Source organism: Falco cherrug, chromosome 6 (genome assembly GCF_023634085.1).
Source record: "Falco cherrug isolate bFalChe1 chromosome 6, bFalChe1.pri, whole genome shotgun sequence".
In the NCBI taxonomy this organism is placed as follows: Eukaryota; Metazoa; Chordata; class Aves; order Falconiformes; family Falconidae; genus Falco; species Falco cherrug.
In genome coordinates, this window is record NC_073702.1 from 6,177,935 (window position 1) to 6,197,500 (window position 19,566).

Consider the following 19,566-nt stretch of genomic DNA (forward strand, 5'->3'; position numbering starts at 1 on the left):
CCCGGCAGCGCGCGGGCCGTGCGAGCCCCGCGCGCCCCCGCCGGCTGACGCGCCGCCCGGCCCGTAGGAAGAGGGCGGCGCGCGCCGCTCCGCACGGAACGCCGAGCGCGTGGGGGACGGAGGGGAGGGCGGGCGAGGGCGCGCGCGAGGGCGGGGAGGGGCGGGCGGGCGCGCGCGCGGGCAGCCCGGCGGGCGGGGCGAGGCGATAACCCTTGCGGAGCTGCCTGGGAGACCCCGGGTTTGGGGCTGCGCCAGCGCGCGCGGCGCCTCCTCCTCTCCCCTCCCGCCCCCCCCCGAGCCGAGTGGAAGGGGCTGGGGTTGGTGCCAGCAGCGGCGTGAGCGCTCGAGCGGCCGCCATTTTACGCCAGCTCCAGCACACTGTCCGGACACACCGAGGGAGCGGAGAAGGGGGGCAGCTCCTCAGCACGCCGAGCCGCTAGCCGCGCCCCGAGCCCCTTCGCACGGCGTTTCACCCCCGCAGCGACAGGTCAGGCGCCGGGCGCCGGCGGGCGGGCCGGCGGGCTTGGGCTCGCCGTGGCTCGGAGCGGTGGCAGCCGCCCGTGGAGCGGGGTGGGAGCGGGCCGGGGCAGGGCCGGGCCGGGCCGGGCCGTGGAGGGGGTTGAGGCGGCTGAGGGGAGCCGGCGGGCGGGGCGGGCGGCGCACGCCGGGGCCCTGCAGCGCTGGCGGGCCGCGGCCCGGCTGCCAGGCGCTGCGCGATGGGTGGAGGAGCTGGCTGCCTTCGTGGCCGCTGCTGTCGGGCGGGGGGGCGGCCGGGCTGGGCCGGTGCCCGCGCACTAGGCCCGGCAGCTGGCCGGCGCTGGGGCGGCAGCGGCGGCTGGGGGGACCCGGGCGGTCCCCGCGCGGGGCGCGTGGCTCTCGCCTCATTGTCCTGCCGGCTCCGCCGCTCCATTCATTGCCCGTGAGGGGCTGGGCTGGGCCGGGCCGGGGGGAGCCGCGCCGCAGCGGGGCGAGCCGCGACCTCCGTGCCCGGCGTGTGCGTGGGCAGGGGGGCCGCTCGGCTCTCGCGTGGCCCCGGTCACGTCGTGAGGCGGTGGGCGGCGGGCAGCGGCGCTCCACGGCCGGGCGGCGGGCCCCTGCATTGTTTCGGGGAGAAGTGTGGCTGGGGGTGGCGGCGGGGCCGGGAGGCGCCGCCAGCTCCCGGCCGAGTGGTGAAATCGGGCCCGGGGTGTTGCAACCGCTCTCTGGGGGGAATAGGGTGAGAGGTAGGGAACGGCTGGGGCTTGGGGTGGGGGGGAGCCGCTCCTCCTGCGGGAGTGTGGCGGGGAGGGGGGGGAAGTCGGTCACTGGAGGAAGTTGTAGGACATCTGAACGCGCAGAGCACGTGTTTCCATCGGGCTCATGGCGGCCGCCGCTGCCGCCGCCGCCGTGGGTGGGTGCGGACTGGGAAGAGCGCTTTGTTCCTCTCGCTTGCCCGGCCGGCACCGGAGCGGAGGCGGAAGGGGAGCCCGGCCGCGGCTGGGGCGCGGAGAGGCGGCTCGCTCCGGGGGGCAGCGAGTTTGCAACGGGAGGTGGAGGCAGCAGCGGGTGTCAGTGACGGTATCGCGGTAGCGGCGGCGGCATGTGGCAGGTTTGCTTTTCCTCCCACCCCCGCCATTGGCTTCTTGCTCCATTTCTAACTTGTTCAGAGTCTCTTAGGGAGTGCGTTAGAGAGACAGAGAGAGGGAGGTGAGTCAGTGTCTGGCTGGGTTGTGTAAAACCTGCAGTGAAAGCTACCCCACCCCCGCTAGGCAGTGGCGTTAGGGCTTTCCTTTGTTTTAGTGCTTCTTTTGAGGAATTTTGCTCGTCTTCCAAAGCTAAAAGTAGCAGGGAAGTGGTCTACGTGGTGGGGGTTTTTTTTGGTTTTGGAATTTGTTTTTTGTAAGAATAGGGCAGTCTTGTTGCATGTATTGTCACTTGAATTGTTCTGCTTGAAGATATTTCTAGCTTAATTATGACGCTTATTGCATTTGCACAGATATCTGGAAACATGGCTACTGAACATGTTAATGGGAATGGTACTGAAGAGCCCATGGATACTTCTGCTGCAGTTACCCATTCTGAGCATTTCCAGACATTGCTTGATGCTGGTTTACCACAGAAAGTTGCTGAAAAACTAGATGAAATTTACGTTGCAGGTAAGATGTAAAACTTGCAAAACCGCACTTACGATATTTTATTGGATTCTGCTGTCTTTGGGCTAAAATAGCAACTTTTTGTGGTTTCCAAAAGTATGGGAACTGCAGACTTGCCAAAATCTGTGGATGTTTTCCATTCAGTGCGTTAATTTGTTGTATTCTTCAGAGAAGAGTCTTGGGCCGGGCCACTTGGTCTGAGGGGGGAAGGAGAAGTATGCAGCTGACCATAGCAACAGATCATTTTTAGGAGTAGGAGATGATGTGGTCTTTGTGCATTTTTTAATGTAGTTGTAGGAACTGTAAGTAACGGAAGCCTTGATAGTAATCTTCTCATATAAATGATACTTCATGACATAGTATTTGGGCTCATGGATGCAAAGGTTAGTGTAGTGGTTTTTTCAGACGTGGTAATAGCTAGCATTTTTTAAACTTGATTTTTGGATTGTGGTGGTCACTTTTAGTGCTGCAGTTTATTTGTCTTTACAGTCTTCTGAAAATGTACCAAGGTACCATTGCTAGGCAAGCTAAGTCAGGTTTTGGTAGATCCTTCCAAATTAAGTGTCAGGATATTGAAAATAAACTTGGCACTTGTAACATCTGGGTTTCACAGAAGTCAAATAAATACATAAATGCAGTAACAGTTACTCTGGATCTTAACTTTTTTTTTTTTTTTTACACTTTTTGATTAAAAAAGGTTAAATGCACTTAAATATTTATCTTTAAGAGGACTAAGTGATTTCTTAGGTATAGTAACTTAAGTTAATCACTGGTTGATTTAGGGGTCACTGAAATGTGTTAGATGTGTTAAATGTGGTTAAACAAAGATTCCTGCCCAAATATAATTAGTAATTTTTTTTCTTTTCTCTAGGGTTAGTTGCACATAGTGATCTAGATGAAAGAGCTATTGAAGCTTTAAAGGAATTTAATGAAGAAGGTGCATTGGCAGTTCTTCAGCAGTTTAAAGACAGTGATCTCTCACATGTTCAGGTAATGTTAAGCAATTTAGGATATAATTGTTGAGGGATAAACTGCTAGTTGGCTGGCAAGAGGTTTGCTTAAGTTTCTTTAGTGATCTATATGTGATAGGTAATATGAGCACTGTATTAGTTCAAGGTAAAGTTAGATTCTGGCTTGTCATGTTTTCAGAACTGAAGATTAATACATCTTTTGCAGAACAAAAGTGCCTTTTTATGTGGAGTCATGAAGACATACAGGCAGAGGGAAAAACAGGGGACCAAGGTGGCAGATTCTAGCAAAGGACCAGATGAGGCAAAAATTAAGGTATGTGCCTAAACAATAAATTTTTTGTGGTCTATATGTGGTTTTTCAAACCTGTTGTGAGAGGTATCTTGATTATCTTGGAACTGTGCTTTTCTTAAAAAAGGTGTGTTGGATAATTTCTCATTATTGAAAGCTGTCACTTGCTTTTTTATCTTACACCTCTTCCTTTTCAAGAGGAAAGTTAATATACTCTTCATTAGTAGAACCGAATGTATATAAAAGTGAAAAAGATTTGACAGTTTGCTTTACGTCCAGTTGAGACACTTACACTATTTCACATTTAAAAGTTTTTGGAAACTTGTCAGCATAGATCTTTAACTTGAGAATGCCTAACTTGAGCTATCGGTGGTTGTTTTTTTGGTTCTTTTCTGTTCTGTTTCCCCCATCCCCTTCAGCTCAGGTTTAAAGCAACTCCACAATGGGGAGGAGGTACCACATGTGTCTGAAAAAACCTAGTTTGTAATTGGTTTAGGATTTAGCTCACTTCTTATGATACAATCACTGTTCTCATAAACTGTACCCCAAAGTGTCTTAGTAATGGACATGCTATTTCTTGGACTGAGTCTTCTGCTAGCAAGAGACTCCTGTCTCAAGAGTTAGGTATATTGTGATTAGCAACTTTATCAAAGCTTAAGGAAAGGCCAACCCCCCCTAAGCATGCTTAGTTGATGTCTTGTAAAGCAAGAGAATGTTTCATCTTTTAACTTCCCGTGTGTGATGTGCAAAATTAATGTGTTACAAATAACTGTGTAGCTTGTGAAACTAGAAAATATTTTTTCTCCTGACTTTGAGGCTGGGATGCCACTAATTGTAAATTCAAAAAAACTGATAGAGATTTTGTTACTACTACATTAAACAACAGTATGAGGACTTTGTTAACTAACTAAAAGCATAGGTTTTACTGCTGATGGCTATAATATTTTAAATAACTTATAATTTTCCAGTTGTGAAATCACTAACTCTTGATTATAATTAGGCTTGTTTAGTATGCTGTTTCTTTGTGTTAAAAGTTGATTGGTCTTTGTAGAAAATTATTAAGAATTCTAATTTCAGAGGAGTTTCTCATTATGTATTTGCATACTGAATTTCATGTAACATTTTAAATTGGTAGTATACCTGTAACTGTATGCAGTGATTCTAGTGAGGATCAGTTGTGCTGGGATGGTGTATGTGCCCACAAGGAATTTGGGGGGTGTGGGGGGGTGGGGAGTGGGGTGACAGGAGGAAGTAAGTAGTACTGCCACTTCAGTGTTTGGATACCTGAAGCAGTCTGGTGTTCCAGGGGTGTAAGCACTTAAACATGTGTTTTTTAACTTCACACTTATGAGTAATCCCATTAAGTGAAGGGAACTCCTGTGCATAAATGTTTGCAAGATTGGACATGCCAAAACAAGAAGTGGCTCAGACTAATATCTTTCTAATTAAAGGGAATGTCACTATTCTGTTATTTTGCTTTTTTTTTTTTTTTGTATGAAAATGAAGGAATTGGGAAAACTCAATGTCTGGTTTTGTAGCAGTATTTCTTTACCTGATCCTTCTGCTGGTTGTTTTGCAATTTTCTTGTTGAAGTACTGGCAGTAGGCTTGTTTGCCTGTGGGAGTTTCAAAAGCAGTACAGTTTAAGAGGGATTATAAGCATGTCTGTGAATGAAATGCATCTAAACTAGCTGAATTTGTATGTGATTTTAAAGTTTTAAGTTTTTTACTTGAAGGCACTCTTGGAGAGAACCGGCTACACTCTTGATGTGACTACTGGACAGAGAAAGTATGGTGGGCCTCCTCCCGAGTCTGTATATTCAGGACAACAACCTTCTGTTGGTACAGAGGTAAGAAGCAGATACTTATGTAGAGGTATTCTTATTCATTGGAAGTATTTTATTTTTTTTTATAAAAAACACTCTGTATGTGTCTTGTCTTGTAGATTTTTGTGGGCAAGATTCCAAGAGACTTGTTTGAAGATGAACTTGTTCCGTTATTTGAAAAAGCTGGCCCTATATGGGATCTCCGCTTAATGATGGATCCACTAACTGGTCTAAATAGAGGATATGCTTTTGTCACTTTTTGTACTAAAGAGGCAGCTCAGGAAGCTGTTAAACTGGTAAGTTTTCTTACTTGGATTTTTTTTTTTTTTTGGAAGAATGCTCTCTGGTTTGTAAGCAGTTGTCCTGATTCTAATGCTTGGGATGGAACTGTAGTTGTTAGATCACTTCATAAATGTCCAGTAGGTGTTTTTAAATACTTCTGCATTGCATATACATTTCTACTGGCTGTATTAGGGACACATTAAAAAAAAACAAACAGCCGATGGACTGCTGTTTGGACCAGCTAGGTGAGCCTTTATTACTAACAAAAAGTTGCAGTAGCAATAGTGACTTCCGAGCAGCTGTGCTGGGGCCGGTGTGGCGCACACAGGGAGCGTGGTGGGGTGGGCTGGGATCGCTGCTGTGCTGGCCGCCGGCAGGGGGCCCCGCCTGGGGAAAGGCTCTGAAGTCCCAGAATTTCATAAGATACTTCAGATGGGAAATAATCTCTCTTGAGTGTTACGGTCTGTTCTGTTTGCTGCAACTGACTGGAAAAAGTCATAAATCCTTCCAGGTTAAAAGAACATTTTCTTTGGTTTGCACAGAGGCATGAAATAGTTCGATATAAGAAATAGGCTATTCTTTGTAAGCTTTATAGGTTTTGTGCATGAAGAATCCATTACTAAAAAAGAGGGGGGAAAGAAACACCGCCCTGATCCTCGCACTGCTTCTTTGTTTTCCTAGTTGAGTTTGAATTTTGTTGAGCTAGTTACGGCTACGTTGATACAGCCAAGATCAGTGTGCATTATGCCCCTCAAGACTGCTAACCATACTCGCTCTGAGGTGTACTGATACTGTATTAATATAGTAGGGTAAAAGTGTTTTGTTTTGTAGTAAGGTACGTCTTAAACGATTAAGGTACTGTATTGACACTAATAATGTAAGTCATTTAGTGGAGAAAAATCAAACTGAAGATCGGAATGTGTTGAAGTGTAGAAATGTCTACAAAAGTGTGGAAATACAAAAATATTTGGTGTATGCTGTTTAGCTTTTTAAGAACAGTTAGTGTTCCTGTGCGCAATCCAGACATACTGAAGATAACTGCATATACCTCTTCATACTTCCGTTGTCAGCATAGCTATCTACATTGTGTGTGAACGAAGTTATGTACATGACGTAGCAAAAAAGTGAATCAAATAACATACATTGTCAGAGGTGCTTAGTAAACTAACAAAAAGGAATTTTTCTTCACTTAGTGGGATTTTGCTTAAAGCCAGTGTTCTGAATAGTCATTCAGGTTGTGTTTCCATAAAACTAACATCAGATCCTAGCCTCAGTCTTCCACTAAATGTTACAAGGGAGGTATGTGCTTGTCCCTTTTTATGTGATCTTTGATCAGTGGGAAAAAAAAAAAAGTATTGTTCCGTTTTTTCAGTTAAATAGCTGCTGAGTGTAATAGTTGAAAAGTGTTGCGATTGATGGGACAGTTTTTCAGCCTTCATGCTAACCTCTTGGAGGGCAAGGTTAGATTTAAATTGGATCCTATGGCATTTGCCAGATTCTGAATGGTTCTAGTTGTAGTTGGCTGGCTAGTTTGGTGTATTATAAGTTTCCAAAGTTGTCTGGGAGTGATTTGCAGGGGTACTAGCAATATATGACTGGAGAGCTCAGTTGAAAATCGTAGGTCTGTCACTTGTATTAGTTACGCGTGCGTGGGAGAGGCTACTGAAAGATGTCTTAGAAGCACTGAGCCCTTGGTCCTAGCCATTGTAATAACCTAGTATTTTAACCAGTGGTGTTCTTTTTGATACTAGCAGTAATCTTCTGATGTGTATACAGCTTACTTACCAGCTTTCTGGACTGGCATAGGGGTTCTTCTGTTACTTCCCATCTCCTTCCCGGAGGCTTCTCCCCCCCTGCCCCATTCAGGACTCTGTGAAATGTAGCAAAAATGAGAACAAAAATCTCTGCGCTGCCTGTAGCCTTCTGAGTAATAAGAGGGAGCTTATGAGGTTTTGTCAATGCCCAAACTGCAGCAGAGAATAAACTGACCTGTCTTGCAGTTGTTGTAATGTATTTTGTATACAGTTCATATTTGCATGGCTGTTGTATCATCCACAGTCTTTGTAACTACTTAATATAAACTGAACTGAAGTTTTTGGGTAAACTTAGTCTTGGCTTCTCTATTCATTAACCAGAAGAAATCCTGCAATTTAAAAGGTGGGAGCCTTGATTTTGTTCATGTATATGCATTTTCAAGCCACTTAAAGTGGAGAATTGCCTAAATTGCATTTGAAATGCTTCTGGGGCTGTGCTTGAGACAAAAATGGAGTGATGCTATGGCCTGATACTGAGAAGACTTACAAATATGAACAGCAGTTAAGTTTATGTTCAGTACTTAATCTGGTGTGGATAACCCTCGCTGGTTAAGTAGAAATGGTGTCTCAAATGTTCATACAAGCACTGATGATCAGAAGTCTGATTTAATTTTTTTTTGACCCCAGGCATTTTTTCTCTTTTTAACATGATTGTGTTTACCTTCTCTTTTATATAGAGTTAAGAATTGCGACTCCAGTTGTGTTTTTGCACACGTGTCCAATTCTCCCTCCTATTTCCTATGAAGCTGTTAGATTTCAGTTTTTTCAAAAGATTTCTGAGTGGTTAAAGTTACTGTAGACATGTGCAGGATGAATACTTATGATGTGAAGCTTGTAGGAAAACATACTGAAAACTATAGTAGCATACAGTGTATTTTTGATTAGAGCAAGTGTAAGCTTGATCAAAGTGTAGGTACAGGTGACTTATGCAAATATGCCCCTTAAAGCAGTTTGCCAGCTATGCGTAGCAGTAGAACTTGCCATTTGCTGCTGGAAATAAGCTAAAATTACTGGTGAAAGTTTTAGGTGGATAAAATGACAAGACAGACCTTATGCATACTTTGACCTGTTTGTAACAAGGTTCTTAGAGAACTTAGTAAAAAAAAAAAAATAAAAAATTATAGTGTGTAGAAGGTAATAATATCTCTGTTACTAACTTTGGGCATTGATTCAGTGGTGACAGGAGGGGAAGCAGTATGCTGACATAGCTGATTTGGTAGCTTGATTGTTCTGGCACTTTACCCGGATCATGATTTGGGCCAGTTTATGTCTAATCTAAGTTTACAGATGGCATGCAAACTATTTACCTAAACCCCACCAACTTTATATATAAAAGCACCTAGTTCAAGACTCTGTGTTAAGAGAAACATACAATGAAAAGTAGTAGTTAATGTTTTGTGGAAAAAAACTACTAGCAACTGCTGTCAGTGTGGAATTGCAATGCGGTAGATTTTTTTTTTCTTAGTTATGAAATACTACTGTGTTGCCATTGGTGTATGAGAGGCTTTCTTTGAATTAAATGTGGAGTAAATTTTGGTCTTACAACTTTTAACAGGAAGAGCCGGGTAATACCTTCTATTATTCATATACAATAGAATATTCCAGTTGGAAGGGACTGACTGACCAATTCAGGGCTGGCTGAAAATGCAAAAAGTATTTAAGGGCATTGTCCAAATGCCTCTTCTTAAACACTGACAGGCTTGGGGGTCATCGACCACCTACCTGTCTAGGAAGCCTGTTCCAGTGTTTCACTACCCTTTCAGTTAAAAGATGCTTCATAATGTAAAGAAGTGTTTCCTAATTTACACTTCAGTTAATGAATAATCAGTTTGTGTCCTATTTCCAGACGAATAAACTGTCAGCTTCTTTAAAGGTTTTTCTTTAAAGGATTTTTTTTTTTGTTTGGACTACTGTAATACGTCTCTTCAGTAATGTATATAAGTCTGTTTTTTAGTAATCGGAATAATACACATACAGTCTTTTATTCAGCTGTTTCCTACTTTAAAGTCAACTATTCCTGTGCCATGTGGGTGACAGATACAGAGGTACAGAAGTCTTTTACTGTATCCTACTGTGTTTTCAGACATAATTAGTTGGGAAGGGGCCACTCCAGATCCTTTTCACATGTACAGTACTCCTTTTAGCTCACTTCTGATGCAGATATTATCTAACTTTGAAAATTTTCAGTGATGTAGTTTTTGTTTGCACAAGGTAAATGTAAATAAATAAATAATCTTCACCCTGATTTTAGTGTACAGAGCAAGAAGGGGTGTGAGATTACTTGCTTGTACAGGTTTACCACCAAACAGAAAATAACTCATACAATAAATAGCTAGATTAAATCTTAAAAAGCTGTGCTGCTACTTGTCAATAAAATGTTGACCACAAAATACATTTTCCTAGCTAAAGAACTGTCTGTTGCAGGGCTTCCAGTTGGAAAGGGGTTGATGTACCACCAGTTGACCTCCCTGCTGCTTATTTGGATGATGCATGTCTGTGTCTGCATCTCAATGAAAGGCATTTTTTGTCAACAGATGTCTACAGTAATACCTTTTTTTTTTCCCCTTAAACTGCTGACTTGTTCAGGGTGTCTTCTAAACAATCTGTTATGGGAGAAGTGTTTGAACAGAAGTCTTAGGATTTCAAGTCAGTAGAAGGTTGTTCTTGCTGTTTACTATCTTTACATGTGTAATCTATGTGCTTTGGAAAGTATTTGCCAATTGCTCTTGCATGTTTTGTGAAGACGTGATCACGGCTCTCTTTCATTAACTATGGAACTTTAGAAGGGAATCTCGCTTTAATTATAACTCTTGTCTTATACACAAATCAAGAATTCATAAGTACAGTCTATAGAGGAACTTGCTTTTTTTTTCCTGCACTGTTGTGAAGGGAGAAGCCTTGACCTTGATGACTTGGACATAAGACTTACCTTTTCCATAGTAATAAGAAAGAGGCTTGAACAAGGAGGGAAGAATAATTGTTGACTGAAATTGTGGAGCTATCTTAGAGACCATGGCTATGCTTCAGAACAGTTGAATATGCATTGTAAGAATGTGTTAAGCTCCAAAGAATTTAGTATATTACTCAATGCTGTGTTTGCAATAGTAAAATATTTGGTATGCTGCTCTTGAGGGGAGTGAAAATTACCTGTAACTGATGGATGTCCAATTATTTTTCTTTCAGTACAACAACCATGAAATTCGTTCTGGAAAACACATTGGTGTATGCATCTCTGTTGCCAATAATAGGCTTTTCGTCGGTTCTATTCCTAAGAGTAAAACCAAGGAGCAAATTGTTGAAGAATTTAGCAAAGTAACAGGTAAGTCAAGAACTGTGTTTTGTAGAGCTAGAAAGATGTCAAACATGGTCAGTGATGAACTCTCTTCACCATCTTTTGGTTTATGGTTGAATGATGATGAATCCAAACAAAGACCACTCAGCATTTATCCTGACTTCTAGGTGGTTTTGGGGTTTTTTCAACTGTTGTTATGCTGAGGGCTGAAATACTTGTGATGAGGCTCAATGTGTGGTTCCAGGTTTTACCTAGATAATAATTGTGTAACGTTAAAAAAAAACATTCAAAGAAATAGATGGTTTAATTATTTCAATACTAATGGATGTTTTAAAACCGTAAGGTAAAAATGAAGCGGGTTGGATAATGTGACTAGTTCTGTGCTTTAGAATTCTTAGTGATTTGATAAGGATCTCTTTTTGATAACAGCATATAAACTGGCAAAGGTAACATTTGATGGCTTTCTCTGTTACTGAACAATCTACTTTCAGGTTCCTTGGAGCAACACTGAAACTTCTTAGATGTCTAAAAATTGTGCAGGTTTGATCTCTTGTAGTTTAGACATCCATGGAAAAAACACATGCTGATAAGTGGTGTGTCTTAGAGGTTTGAGAGGAGAACTGACAAAGCACAACTCTTGGCTGCCCTTATCTCTTCTTCATTCAGTTAGAGGAAAGGTACTTTTCCATAGCTACTAAGCTTTCTTCATTTATAAAAACATATCCTGAGTTGGGACAGTCTAATGTGTCTCTCTTAAAATGTTGGTCTTGAAGGTAGTGAAAGTATTATGTACTCGGTCTCAAAAGTCTAGTGTGTTCCTTCTTTTTTAGAACAACTTCTCAGATGTGTATTTACCAGAAAGATAATCCCCACTTTATAATACAAATTCATGGATTGAAACCATAACAAATAAATATTTTGCTTAATTTCAGAGGGTCTTACAGATGTCATATTGTATCATCAGCCTGATGACAAGAAAAAGAACCGGGGTTTCTGTTTCCTTGAATATGAAGATCACAAAACTGCTGCTCAGGCCAGACGTAGGTTAATGAGCGGCAAAGTGAAAGTCTGGGGAAATGTTGTTACAGTGGAATGGGCTGACCCTATAGAAGACCCAGATCCTGAAGTCATGGCAAAGGTAATAAAGCTATAAGGGAACCATAATACATGTAAAGTGCCTTGTTCCAAAGTAAGTACTTTCTGACATTAGCTTATGTTTAAATAGCATCTTTCAGCCTTCTTGACAGAGGTGAGATGGCAGGTGAGATGATAAAAATATGAATGCATTCTAGAATAATTGTTGTGAATTTAAAAACTCTATTGACTGATGTTATTTTGTGCTCCGAAGGCCGGATGTTGAATGTAATTCTTGCCAAAATGACACGTAGGGTGATGTACTTAATTTCTCATCTGGAAGTGGTGGTGGAGACTCCCAAAGTTAAAATGGTTTTGTAGCTTAATACTTGAAGGGACAGAAATCTAAATGGAATGATGGAACAAGCCTTAATTCTTTTTAAACCCAGAACTTTGTTTATCACTTCAGAATTGGAATGTGTCAGTTAGATGCACAAATGTATTTTCAAAGTTGCCTTTAGTCGTAACTTCTGAGAAGTTAGGTAATTGCATCATAGTTGGAACTCTGTATCTTTATTTTTTAATTTGGGGCAGTTAATTCCTTAAAATACCAAGACTAGTAATATTTTTGGATTTTGATTATTTCAATGAAACGGGAGTCTGGACTGTTAACATTTTGAAGTATGTTGTAGCAGTTGTTTTATGTGTGTGTGTGCGTGTGTGATATTTTGCCAGAAATGAATTACCTGATTTTTTCTTTTCCCGTCAGATAATGCTCGACCCTGTCTTTTTCAGTTATGTTGTGTAGCTGAGTTGTTTAATGGAAACTCCTAGCTAGCCCATATCCTTATCTCTTTCTCTTTGCTTGCTTTTCGTCTGTGCTTTTACTCTCATCTGAGACACGTCACTTGCTGGAGTCCTACTTTGATGGACCTAGTAAGATAGCTTGGCTGGGATCTCCTCTTTGGTGAGCCATAAGGGAAAAGGGTTGGGGTGGGGGCTCATTTTAGGGAAAAAGCTGCTTCTGTAATACAGGTATTACAGAAGCTTTTGGACTACCCTGTCTGCAGACTTCTAATTTTCTTGCCTGGCTTCATAGACTTATCAGCAGCGAGGAAGAGGCCTGCAGGTAAAATAAAAGCCAAAGGTGGCACTTCCTAAATATGGCAGCCTATCTATCGGTTTGGTTTCTTGGCTCAAAAGAGAAGAGACCTAATCCAGCAAACTATTAAAATAAATGAGCAGGAACTTCTGCTGACATGACTGAATAGATGAGCAGGAAGTGGTAGACAACATACTTGGCTGTCTTTCCTAAGTAAGTTTACAGATGTGGGGAGTGAAAAGCTAAAGAAATTGATGCTTGATAGTGGTTTGCCCCATTTAATGGTTGTTTTTTTGTATGTGTTAATGCCTTGTATTGTTTTCTATTTGAAATGGGACGTGAAAAGGGAGGAAACATAAATATGGAAAATGTGCAGAAAACCAGCTTGCATACTTCTAGCGCCATATGCCAAAGACAGGGCATGGAGCTTGGGTTAAAGGCGTATGGAAGAGAGACTAACTGAATGAGAATGCTGAAGAAGTAGAGAGCACGTAGTGTGTCTCTGAAGCAGAAGTTGAAACAAGCAGTGTTGTGTCTGACCTTTCTTGCTGGCTGCGTCGCTTATTCTTGCAACAGGGAAGGTCTCTACTCTAGTCTTTCTTGCCCATTCAACTGTACATTTGGAGAAGGTCTGACCCATCTGGCACTGCTGAAAGTGTTAGGCTTACTTTCTGTTTATCGCTGTCTTTCTCCTAAGAGAAAAGAGCAGCTGAGCTGCTGCTGCAGTCAGTAATCTCCCAGATGAGAGCTGCAGTTTGGCTGTCAGTGCTTCGAGTACTGTTAATCAGGAGCAAAGGGAGAACTATTGACCCTTGTAGTCTTACACATTCCTGTGGTAGAAGGCTCTGGAGGAAACATTGTGAGTAGGAGTAGGAGGTTGCTTTTATCAGAATAATCATCTGATTGGCAGGTTTCTTGTCAAGACTGCTAGAAAAGCAGGTCCATGATGAGGAAGACATTCACCTTTGTAGCTAGAATGTGGACAGTGTTGATCTAAATGTCTTGCAGAAGCAGCATATAATTTCATCAATACATGGACACTTAATAGATTTCTGAAATGTTTACTTAAGCCTCTTTTTTCCTTTAGACTTGTGCTTAAATGCTGTGGAGAGTACTGTATGAATGCATACTTAAAATTTAAATGGGCTGTTACCTCAAATAGGAAGTACCTTGAGTGCGATGAGGTAGAAAGCTAGATTCTGAAGCTAGACATAATGTTCTGCAGTAGATTAGTGCTTGTACTGGCAGGTCAGAGTATAATTGGTTAAGTAATTGATCTGTGGTCCAAAGTGGACTTTTTCCCAACTTTCAGTAGCTGTGTTGATAGCTTAATTTCTCCTAAGTGTTATTTTGATGCCTCTTATAGTTGTAGCATAGGTGGATTCCTTAATGTTTTACTTGAATTCTGTAGCATGGCTGAGGCTACAAGGACATTCTGGAGTGGCAGGTTAAGCAGCTAAATAAAGTCTTATGCTGGTGGCTGCCTGGTAGATTGCAGGACAGGAGATGGGGTTAGTAACCCTTGGAGAATGTGGTAGTGGAGTCTGAAGTGTTTGTGCTGTGGGTAAGAGGAGGAAAAAGGAGCAGATCCCAGAAAGGTGTGGGGCTACTCCAGTCTTCAGCAGTTTAAAAAGTGAGTTCTGCCTTTGTGACAAAGTGCTGCTGCTTGGGTATGTCACTTGTTAGGTGTGTATCTGTGGTTCCTTGGTGTTATAATCTCTGGGTCCTTGGTGTTACAATCTATGAGTCTTAATGAAGAGGACTTCCTTTTTTTCTTTTTTCTTTGTTCTCTTTAGATAGCTCAAATGAAATTGAAATGAGTTCATCTTCTTTCAACCTATGCTTTAACCTGCTTCCTAACTTTGACATCATCTTTGGTTCAGCTACTCTTTTAACATGTAACATGACCAAAGGTATTAAAAAATTTCAGCTGTTAGAGATCAAGTTAGTTGCTTTTTAATTTTTTAAAAAATGTTGTGTTAGTGCATATTGTAACAAAGTGATAATGTTGGAGGTTTTTAATCATGTTTGACACCATGTCAGTTATTGTGGGTTTATTAGTGAAGGCTTCTTGGGCTTCCTCATGAGATTGTAGTTTCCATTCTTTTCTAAAGTACAAGCATAGGGAATATTTGTTTGAAAGTTACTGCTTTTTAAAATCATCGCTTACATCACAAACTTACTGTAATTCATTTTTATGAAATAAGGTTATGGTAGCAATTAGGACAGTTCACTAAAAATGGTTATTACATAGGGGTTACAAGAATGAAAGGTTGCTTTTGCCATTGAGGCATGTAGGAGAGACTTAACACCCGAGGAAGCAGCTTTCCTCATGGAGATGGCTATGACTTCTGTCATCTGAGAATCAGCAAGAATAACTATTGCCAAAGACTAGAGTTGATACTCTGTGTCAGGCTTAAAATCTGTAATACCCCTTCTTCCAAACTTGGCACCCCATCCTAGCTCTTCTAGTGAGTGAGATGAAGATCAAGTTAAATCTATCCTGTTTATTTTAACTTAATGACATAGTAATAAAAAGGGTGTCTGGATTTATTGAGTTCCAGTATGTGGTGGGAGTAGAGAGTATAGCTCTGCTTAAGAAATGGAAGCATGCTTTCTTTGGTCGCTTCACCACCATGTTATTTGTGTTGACCATCAGGGTTAGGAGCAGGAAGTCAGCACTGCCATGTGCGACGTTTGCTTGCTTTTTGTCATAAGCTAATTTGAAGCCAGTAGCGGAGGGCATGTGAGCAGAGGTTGTAGGCCTTTGCAGCTGATGTGCAACTGCATTGTAGGAAAGTAAGGCTGTGAGCATATTTGGCAGTGGGATGTGACTAGACTGTCAGAGCATGGTGGCAGTGTGTGGAAGGGACTCCCCCCAACAAGTGAAGGAGGCTTGTAAATTGTGAGAACTCACGGATGACGTCATGTAAGCATGCTAACGTACGGTCATTTAGTGCAGGCTCAGTGTGGATGCAAGGATGAGTCTTTGAATACTAATGGGTCACTAATACATGTGATTTCTGGTGTCCAGTTTATGTTGTCTGCTACATTAAGAGTCTAGTTTAAGCTTCTGTCACACTGCTCTGTATCGTAAGCCGTTGGTGGTTGATGAAACTTTATATTGATTTAGTCACTGTCAGGCAGTTAACAGGGCATATATCAATAGTTGAAAGATAACCAACCTCTCTGACAATGTAAGTTGCATAGCAGCCTTTGTGTAACTTAGGAGCCGTATCGCGTGCTTTAGAGAGCCAGGGGAGGGAGTAGACTTTTCAGAATTATTGGGGGTGGCTGTTCCTCAAAGGAAGGACACAGTTTGACTTGTGAGAAAGTTCGTGGGTTACTTGGCAGTGTCAGCCATTGTGTATTCCATTTGGTCTGTGTTCTCTCTTCTAGCTGTGGCTTCAGGTCACTGAGTGTTCCTCAGGCAAGCACAGTCCTGATGCTAGGTATTTGTTGTAGCTATAGTGTGGGAGCCACAAGTTAAGCAGCTTGAAAGCTGCAGGCTTGTCACCTCTGACCTAGATATTATAATGATGACTGTTCTGCAGATACCTGTGCAAAAACCTGTCTAAACAGTGAAATGTTTTGATCAGTTATTTTGTGTGTAACCAGTTCTAGCTGCCTTGTTTCAAGTTTGAAACTGTTCTGAGTTGAAAATTACTGCTGCTAGGATTCTTTTAAGCATTAAATTAAACATTAAACAAATTGTGTTGACTTTCAGGGTACTAATACTCAGGTAGTCATGTTTGAAAACAGATCTAATATTTCTATCGGTTAGGGAATTTTGGAGCTAACATGCTGTATGAGTATATAAATCTACATATTCATGTATATGTATATAAAATGCAATGATATTTTCAGGACTGCCAATAGCAGTGACTTGCAAACTTCATCCTGTGTTTTGGAATTAGATCATACTTCTAAGTCGTCTTTTTTTTTTTTTTTAAAGGTTAAAGTTTTGTTTGTACGCAATCTTGCCAATACTGTGACAGAGGAGATACTAGAAAAGGCCTTCAGTCAATTTGGAAAGCTAGAGCGAGTGAAGAAGCTAAAAGACTATGCTTTCATTCATTTTGATGAACGGGATGGTGCTGTAAAGGTAAGTGAAGACTAACTGTGTGTACATAATAACTAAATGTGATGTTTAGAAGCTGTGTACTTTTAACTTGAGAAGAAGCTCTGTCTGGAGAAACAGTAACACATTGTCACTGATAACTGTCCTCTCTGGGTGTCTCCTGGAAAGATGCAGTTGCTAGCTTGAAAAGTGGATCTTAGATGCACCTATCCTAACTAATTCTGCTGATGCGTATCGAAGGAAACTGTATATGTTATCATTTGAAACTGAAGTGCCAGAGTTGAATGACTGTTCTCACCAAATTATTGGTAGAATCTAAAGCAGTTTCTCTAGGGCAGGTGATAAAAACTTAGGTATTTTTTTTATTTTCTGGGAACAGAATGACTTCTTTTTTATGGTGTGGAATGAGCACCTTTCTCTTTTTTAAAAAGGTACTGGACAATTGAGTAATTGTCATTCCTGGATTTTGCTAGCTTGGTCTTGGTGTTTTTTCTCCTGTCATCTGCCATTAGGAAGGGAAAGTGTAATTCCTCTCCTGCCTATAGTGTATGTATTTTTTTTTTTTTTTTTGTGTTCTGTGGGAGGATGGTAGGATACAAGGGGATTCACTTGTTCTTGCTTATCCAGATGCCTTAAAGCAGATCCTTAGGAAGATGATGGAAAGAGTCTTTTCATAGGATATGTATCCCATCAAGGCTTAGCTATGTCAAGCCTTTAAAAGTGCTAGAATCTTTAGAATTACCCTGCTTGAATTTAACTTTCAGCAATTGTGACCCATAGGAATTGTATGTTGGGTTTTTTGTTGGTGGTTTGGTTGTTTGTTGTGGAGTGTTTTGTGGTCAGAATAAGACCTAAATTCTGATTTTTGGCTTCTGGTTTAAAAATGAAAGTTACATTCATTACAAGTAAAATAAAGGAATAAAAACACATTGATCTTTACCTTTAGTAATGTTTGCATGTGTGCTGACTTCAGAATTATTCCCATATTGCAAAACGTGTACTTTTAAGAGGACAGTTCCGTCACTTCATTAATTTGAAACAGCTTGCAAAGGTTGAAGCCTATTTACAGCTTTGAGTGGAAGACTTCTAAACTGATACATGCAGTCCTGGGTTTGAGAGCCAAGTTAAAGAGGAAATGCGTAACTCTAGAACCCACAATACTATGCTGTCTGATTATTTAAAAAAATAATTAGCTTTATATTGTTATTTTAGCTCTGGGTAACAAATTGTAAAATGCATACTCTAAAAGTTAGAATAAAATCAGTAACTTCATATATGCTTAGAAGTATATTTAAAGTCTGGTTAATTCCTTCAGGCAATGGAAGAAATGAATGGCAAAGATTTAGAGGGAGAAAACATTGAAATTGTTTTTGCTAAGCCACCAGATCAAAAAAGGAAAGAACGGAAAGCTCAGAGACAAGCGGCTAAAAATCAGATGTAAGTGTAAATGCATGCACATATGTTGTATTACTTCTGGTAGACATGTACACTCCTACAGAATTAGAACTTTTGGGTATTTTAGTAGGTATGCTACAGTGTATACAGGTTTTTCTGGCTTCTCTGAAAATGTTGGATTCCTTTAAGTTGTTTGCATTTTACTTACCATCTAGTAGTGGTGGTGTGGGAATTCAGGTGCTGTTTGCTCTACTCACTGAGTGTGAGGGCATTGGAGGAAGTGTTTGAAGGTCATGAAATGTACACACTTCTCGCTTTTTATTCTAAACTTTCATGTACTTCTGCACTGATATGTCATATGGATGAACTTAGTGACATGTGCTCCTCCCAGTGGGTTTAGCAGGACTAACAGCCCCCCTGTTTTGTAAAGTACCCATGAAAGGAGCATGCTGACATACTTTTTTGCCTCTTGCAAAACAGAAGACCGATCTGTTCACAAAGCTTATAAGCTCACACTAATAGAAATCTTGCACTAGTAAATGCTGAACATGTTGGTGGGAACAGGACTGAAAAAGGGCATTTCTTGCTAGTGTGTTCTGCTTAATGTTCTCATGTGTTTTTCTTCATAGAGATCTTGTAGATTTCCTAACCATCATCCCTCCCCTACCTTATTTCCAAAAATAACTTCTGCTAGTGCTGCTGTGCAGCATCCAAGAAGACAGAATAGTGAGGTTACCAGATTAATACAGATCTCCACATGGTGACCTACTGTACACATGGAATTGGTTAAGTTTGCCCTGCTTGTAGTTCTCTTAACTTTCTTGGAACTTTGTTCATTTTCCTTGGGCATCTGGTGTTACTTTAAGAAGTGGGTTTCTTCTTTTTTTCTTTTGGTTCTCTTGTATGCCAGACAGGCCTTTTCTGTTCTGCTTTTAGTGATAAAACTTTCTTTCTTTCTGTATATTCTGAATCTTGGCAACACCACCATAAGTACCTGTTTGTTTAATTAAAATATAAAATGCTGTTGAAATTTGCCCAATTTGCCTCTTAACACAGGCAGTTGTCTGCATGGTTATGTTGTCTGTGGTTGGAGACATGCTTTCTCTCATTGAATCTGAGTACTACCAAAAAAAATTATTGTACTGCAGTATACAAACAGTTTTGCTAGCTTGTATTCAAGACCTAATAATGGCCCATTTCCAGTGATGAAAAGGAAGAATTTCTTAAAATGCACTTGATCAGTTATAATGCTGTGTGATTTTTTTCCCCCCACCCCCCAACTGTTCTCTGCAGATTATCTGAGACCCAG

The 19,566-nt window shown here is 41.3% G+C and overlaps 1 protein-coding gene across 5 annotated transcripts in view; it reads left to right on the top strand.

Annotated features, from left to right (window-relative positions):
* Positions 1-286: 286 nt before the first annotated feature.
* SYNCRIP (synaptotagmin binding cytoplasmic RNA interacting protein) overlaps positions 287-19,566 on the top strand; it is a 26,244-nt gene continuing 6,964 nt past the window's right edge. For 2 of the 5 annotated variants that reach the window (XM_055713431.1, XM_055713432.1), the window contains exons 1-10: positions 289-487; positions 1,976-2,135; positions 3,004-3,122; positions 3,309-3,416; positions 5,128-5,241; positions 5,337-5,513; positions 10,497-10,632; positions 11,538-11,743; positions 16,737-16,886; positions 18,178-18,299. In XM_055713431.1, coding sequence (XP_055569406.1) covers positions 1,988-2,135; positions 3,004-3,122; positions 3,309-3,416; positions 5,128-5,241; positions 5,337-5,513; positions 10,497-10,632; positions 11,538-11,743; positions 16,737-16,886; positions 18,178-18,299 — 1,280 coding nt within the window. In that variant the 5' untranslated portion in view covers positions 289-487; positions 1,976-1,987. Of the gene's footprint in view, positions 488-1,975; positions 2,136-3,003; positions 3,123-3,308; positions 3,417-5,127; positions 5,242-5,336; positions 5,514-10,496; positions 10,633-11,537; positions 11,744-16,736; positions 16,887-18,177; positions 18,300-19,566 lie in introns of all 5 variants that reach the window. The other 3 variants (XM_055713429.1, XM_055713430.1, XM_055713434.1) reach the window with 2 other exon arrangements.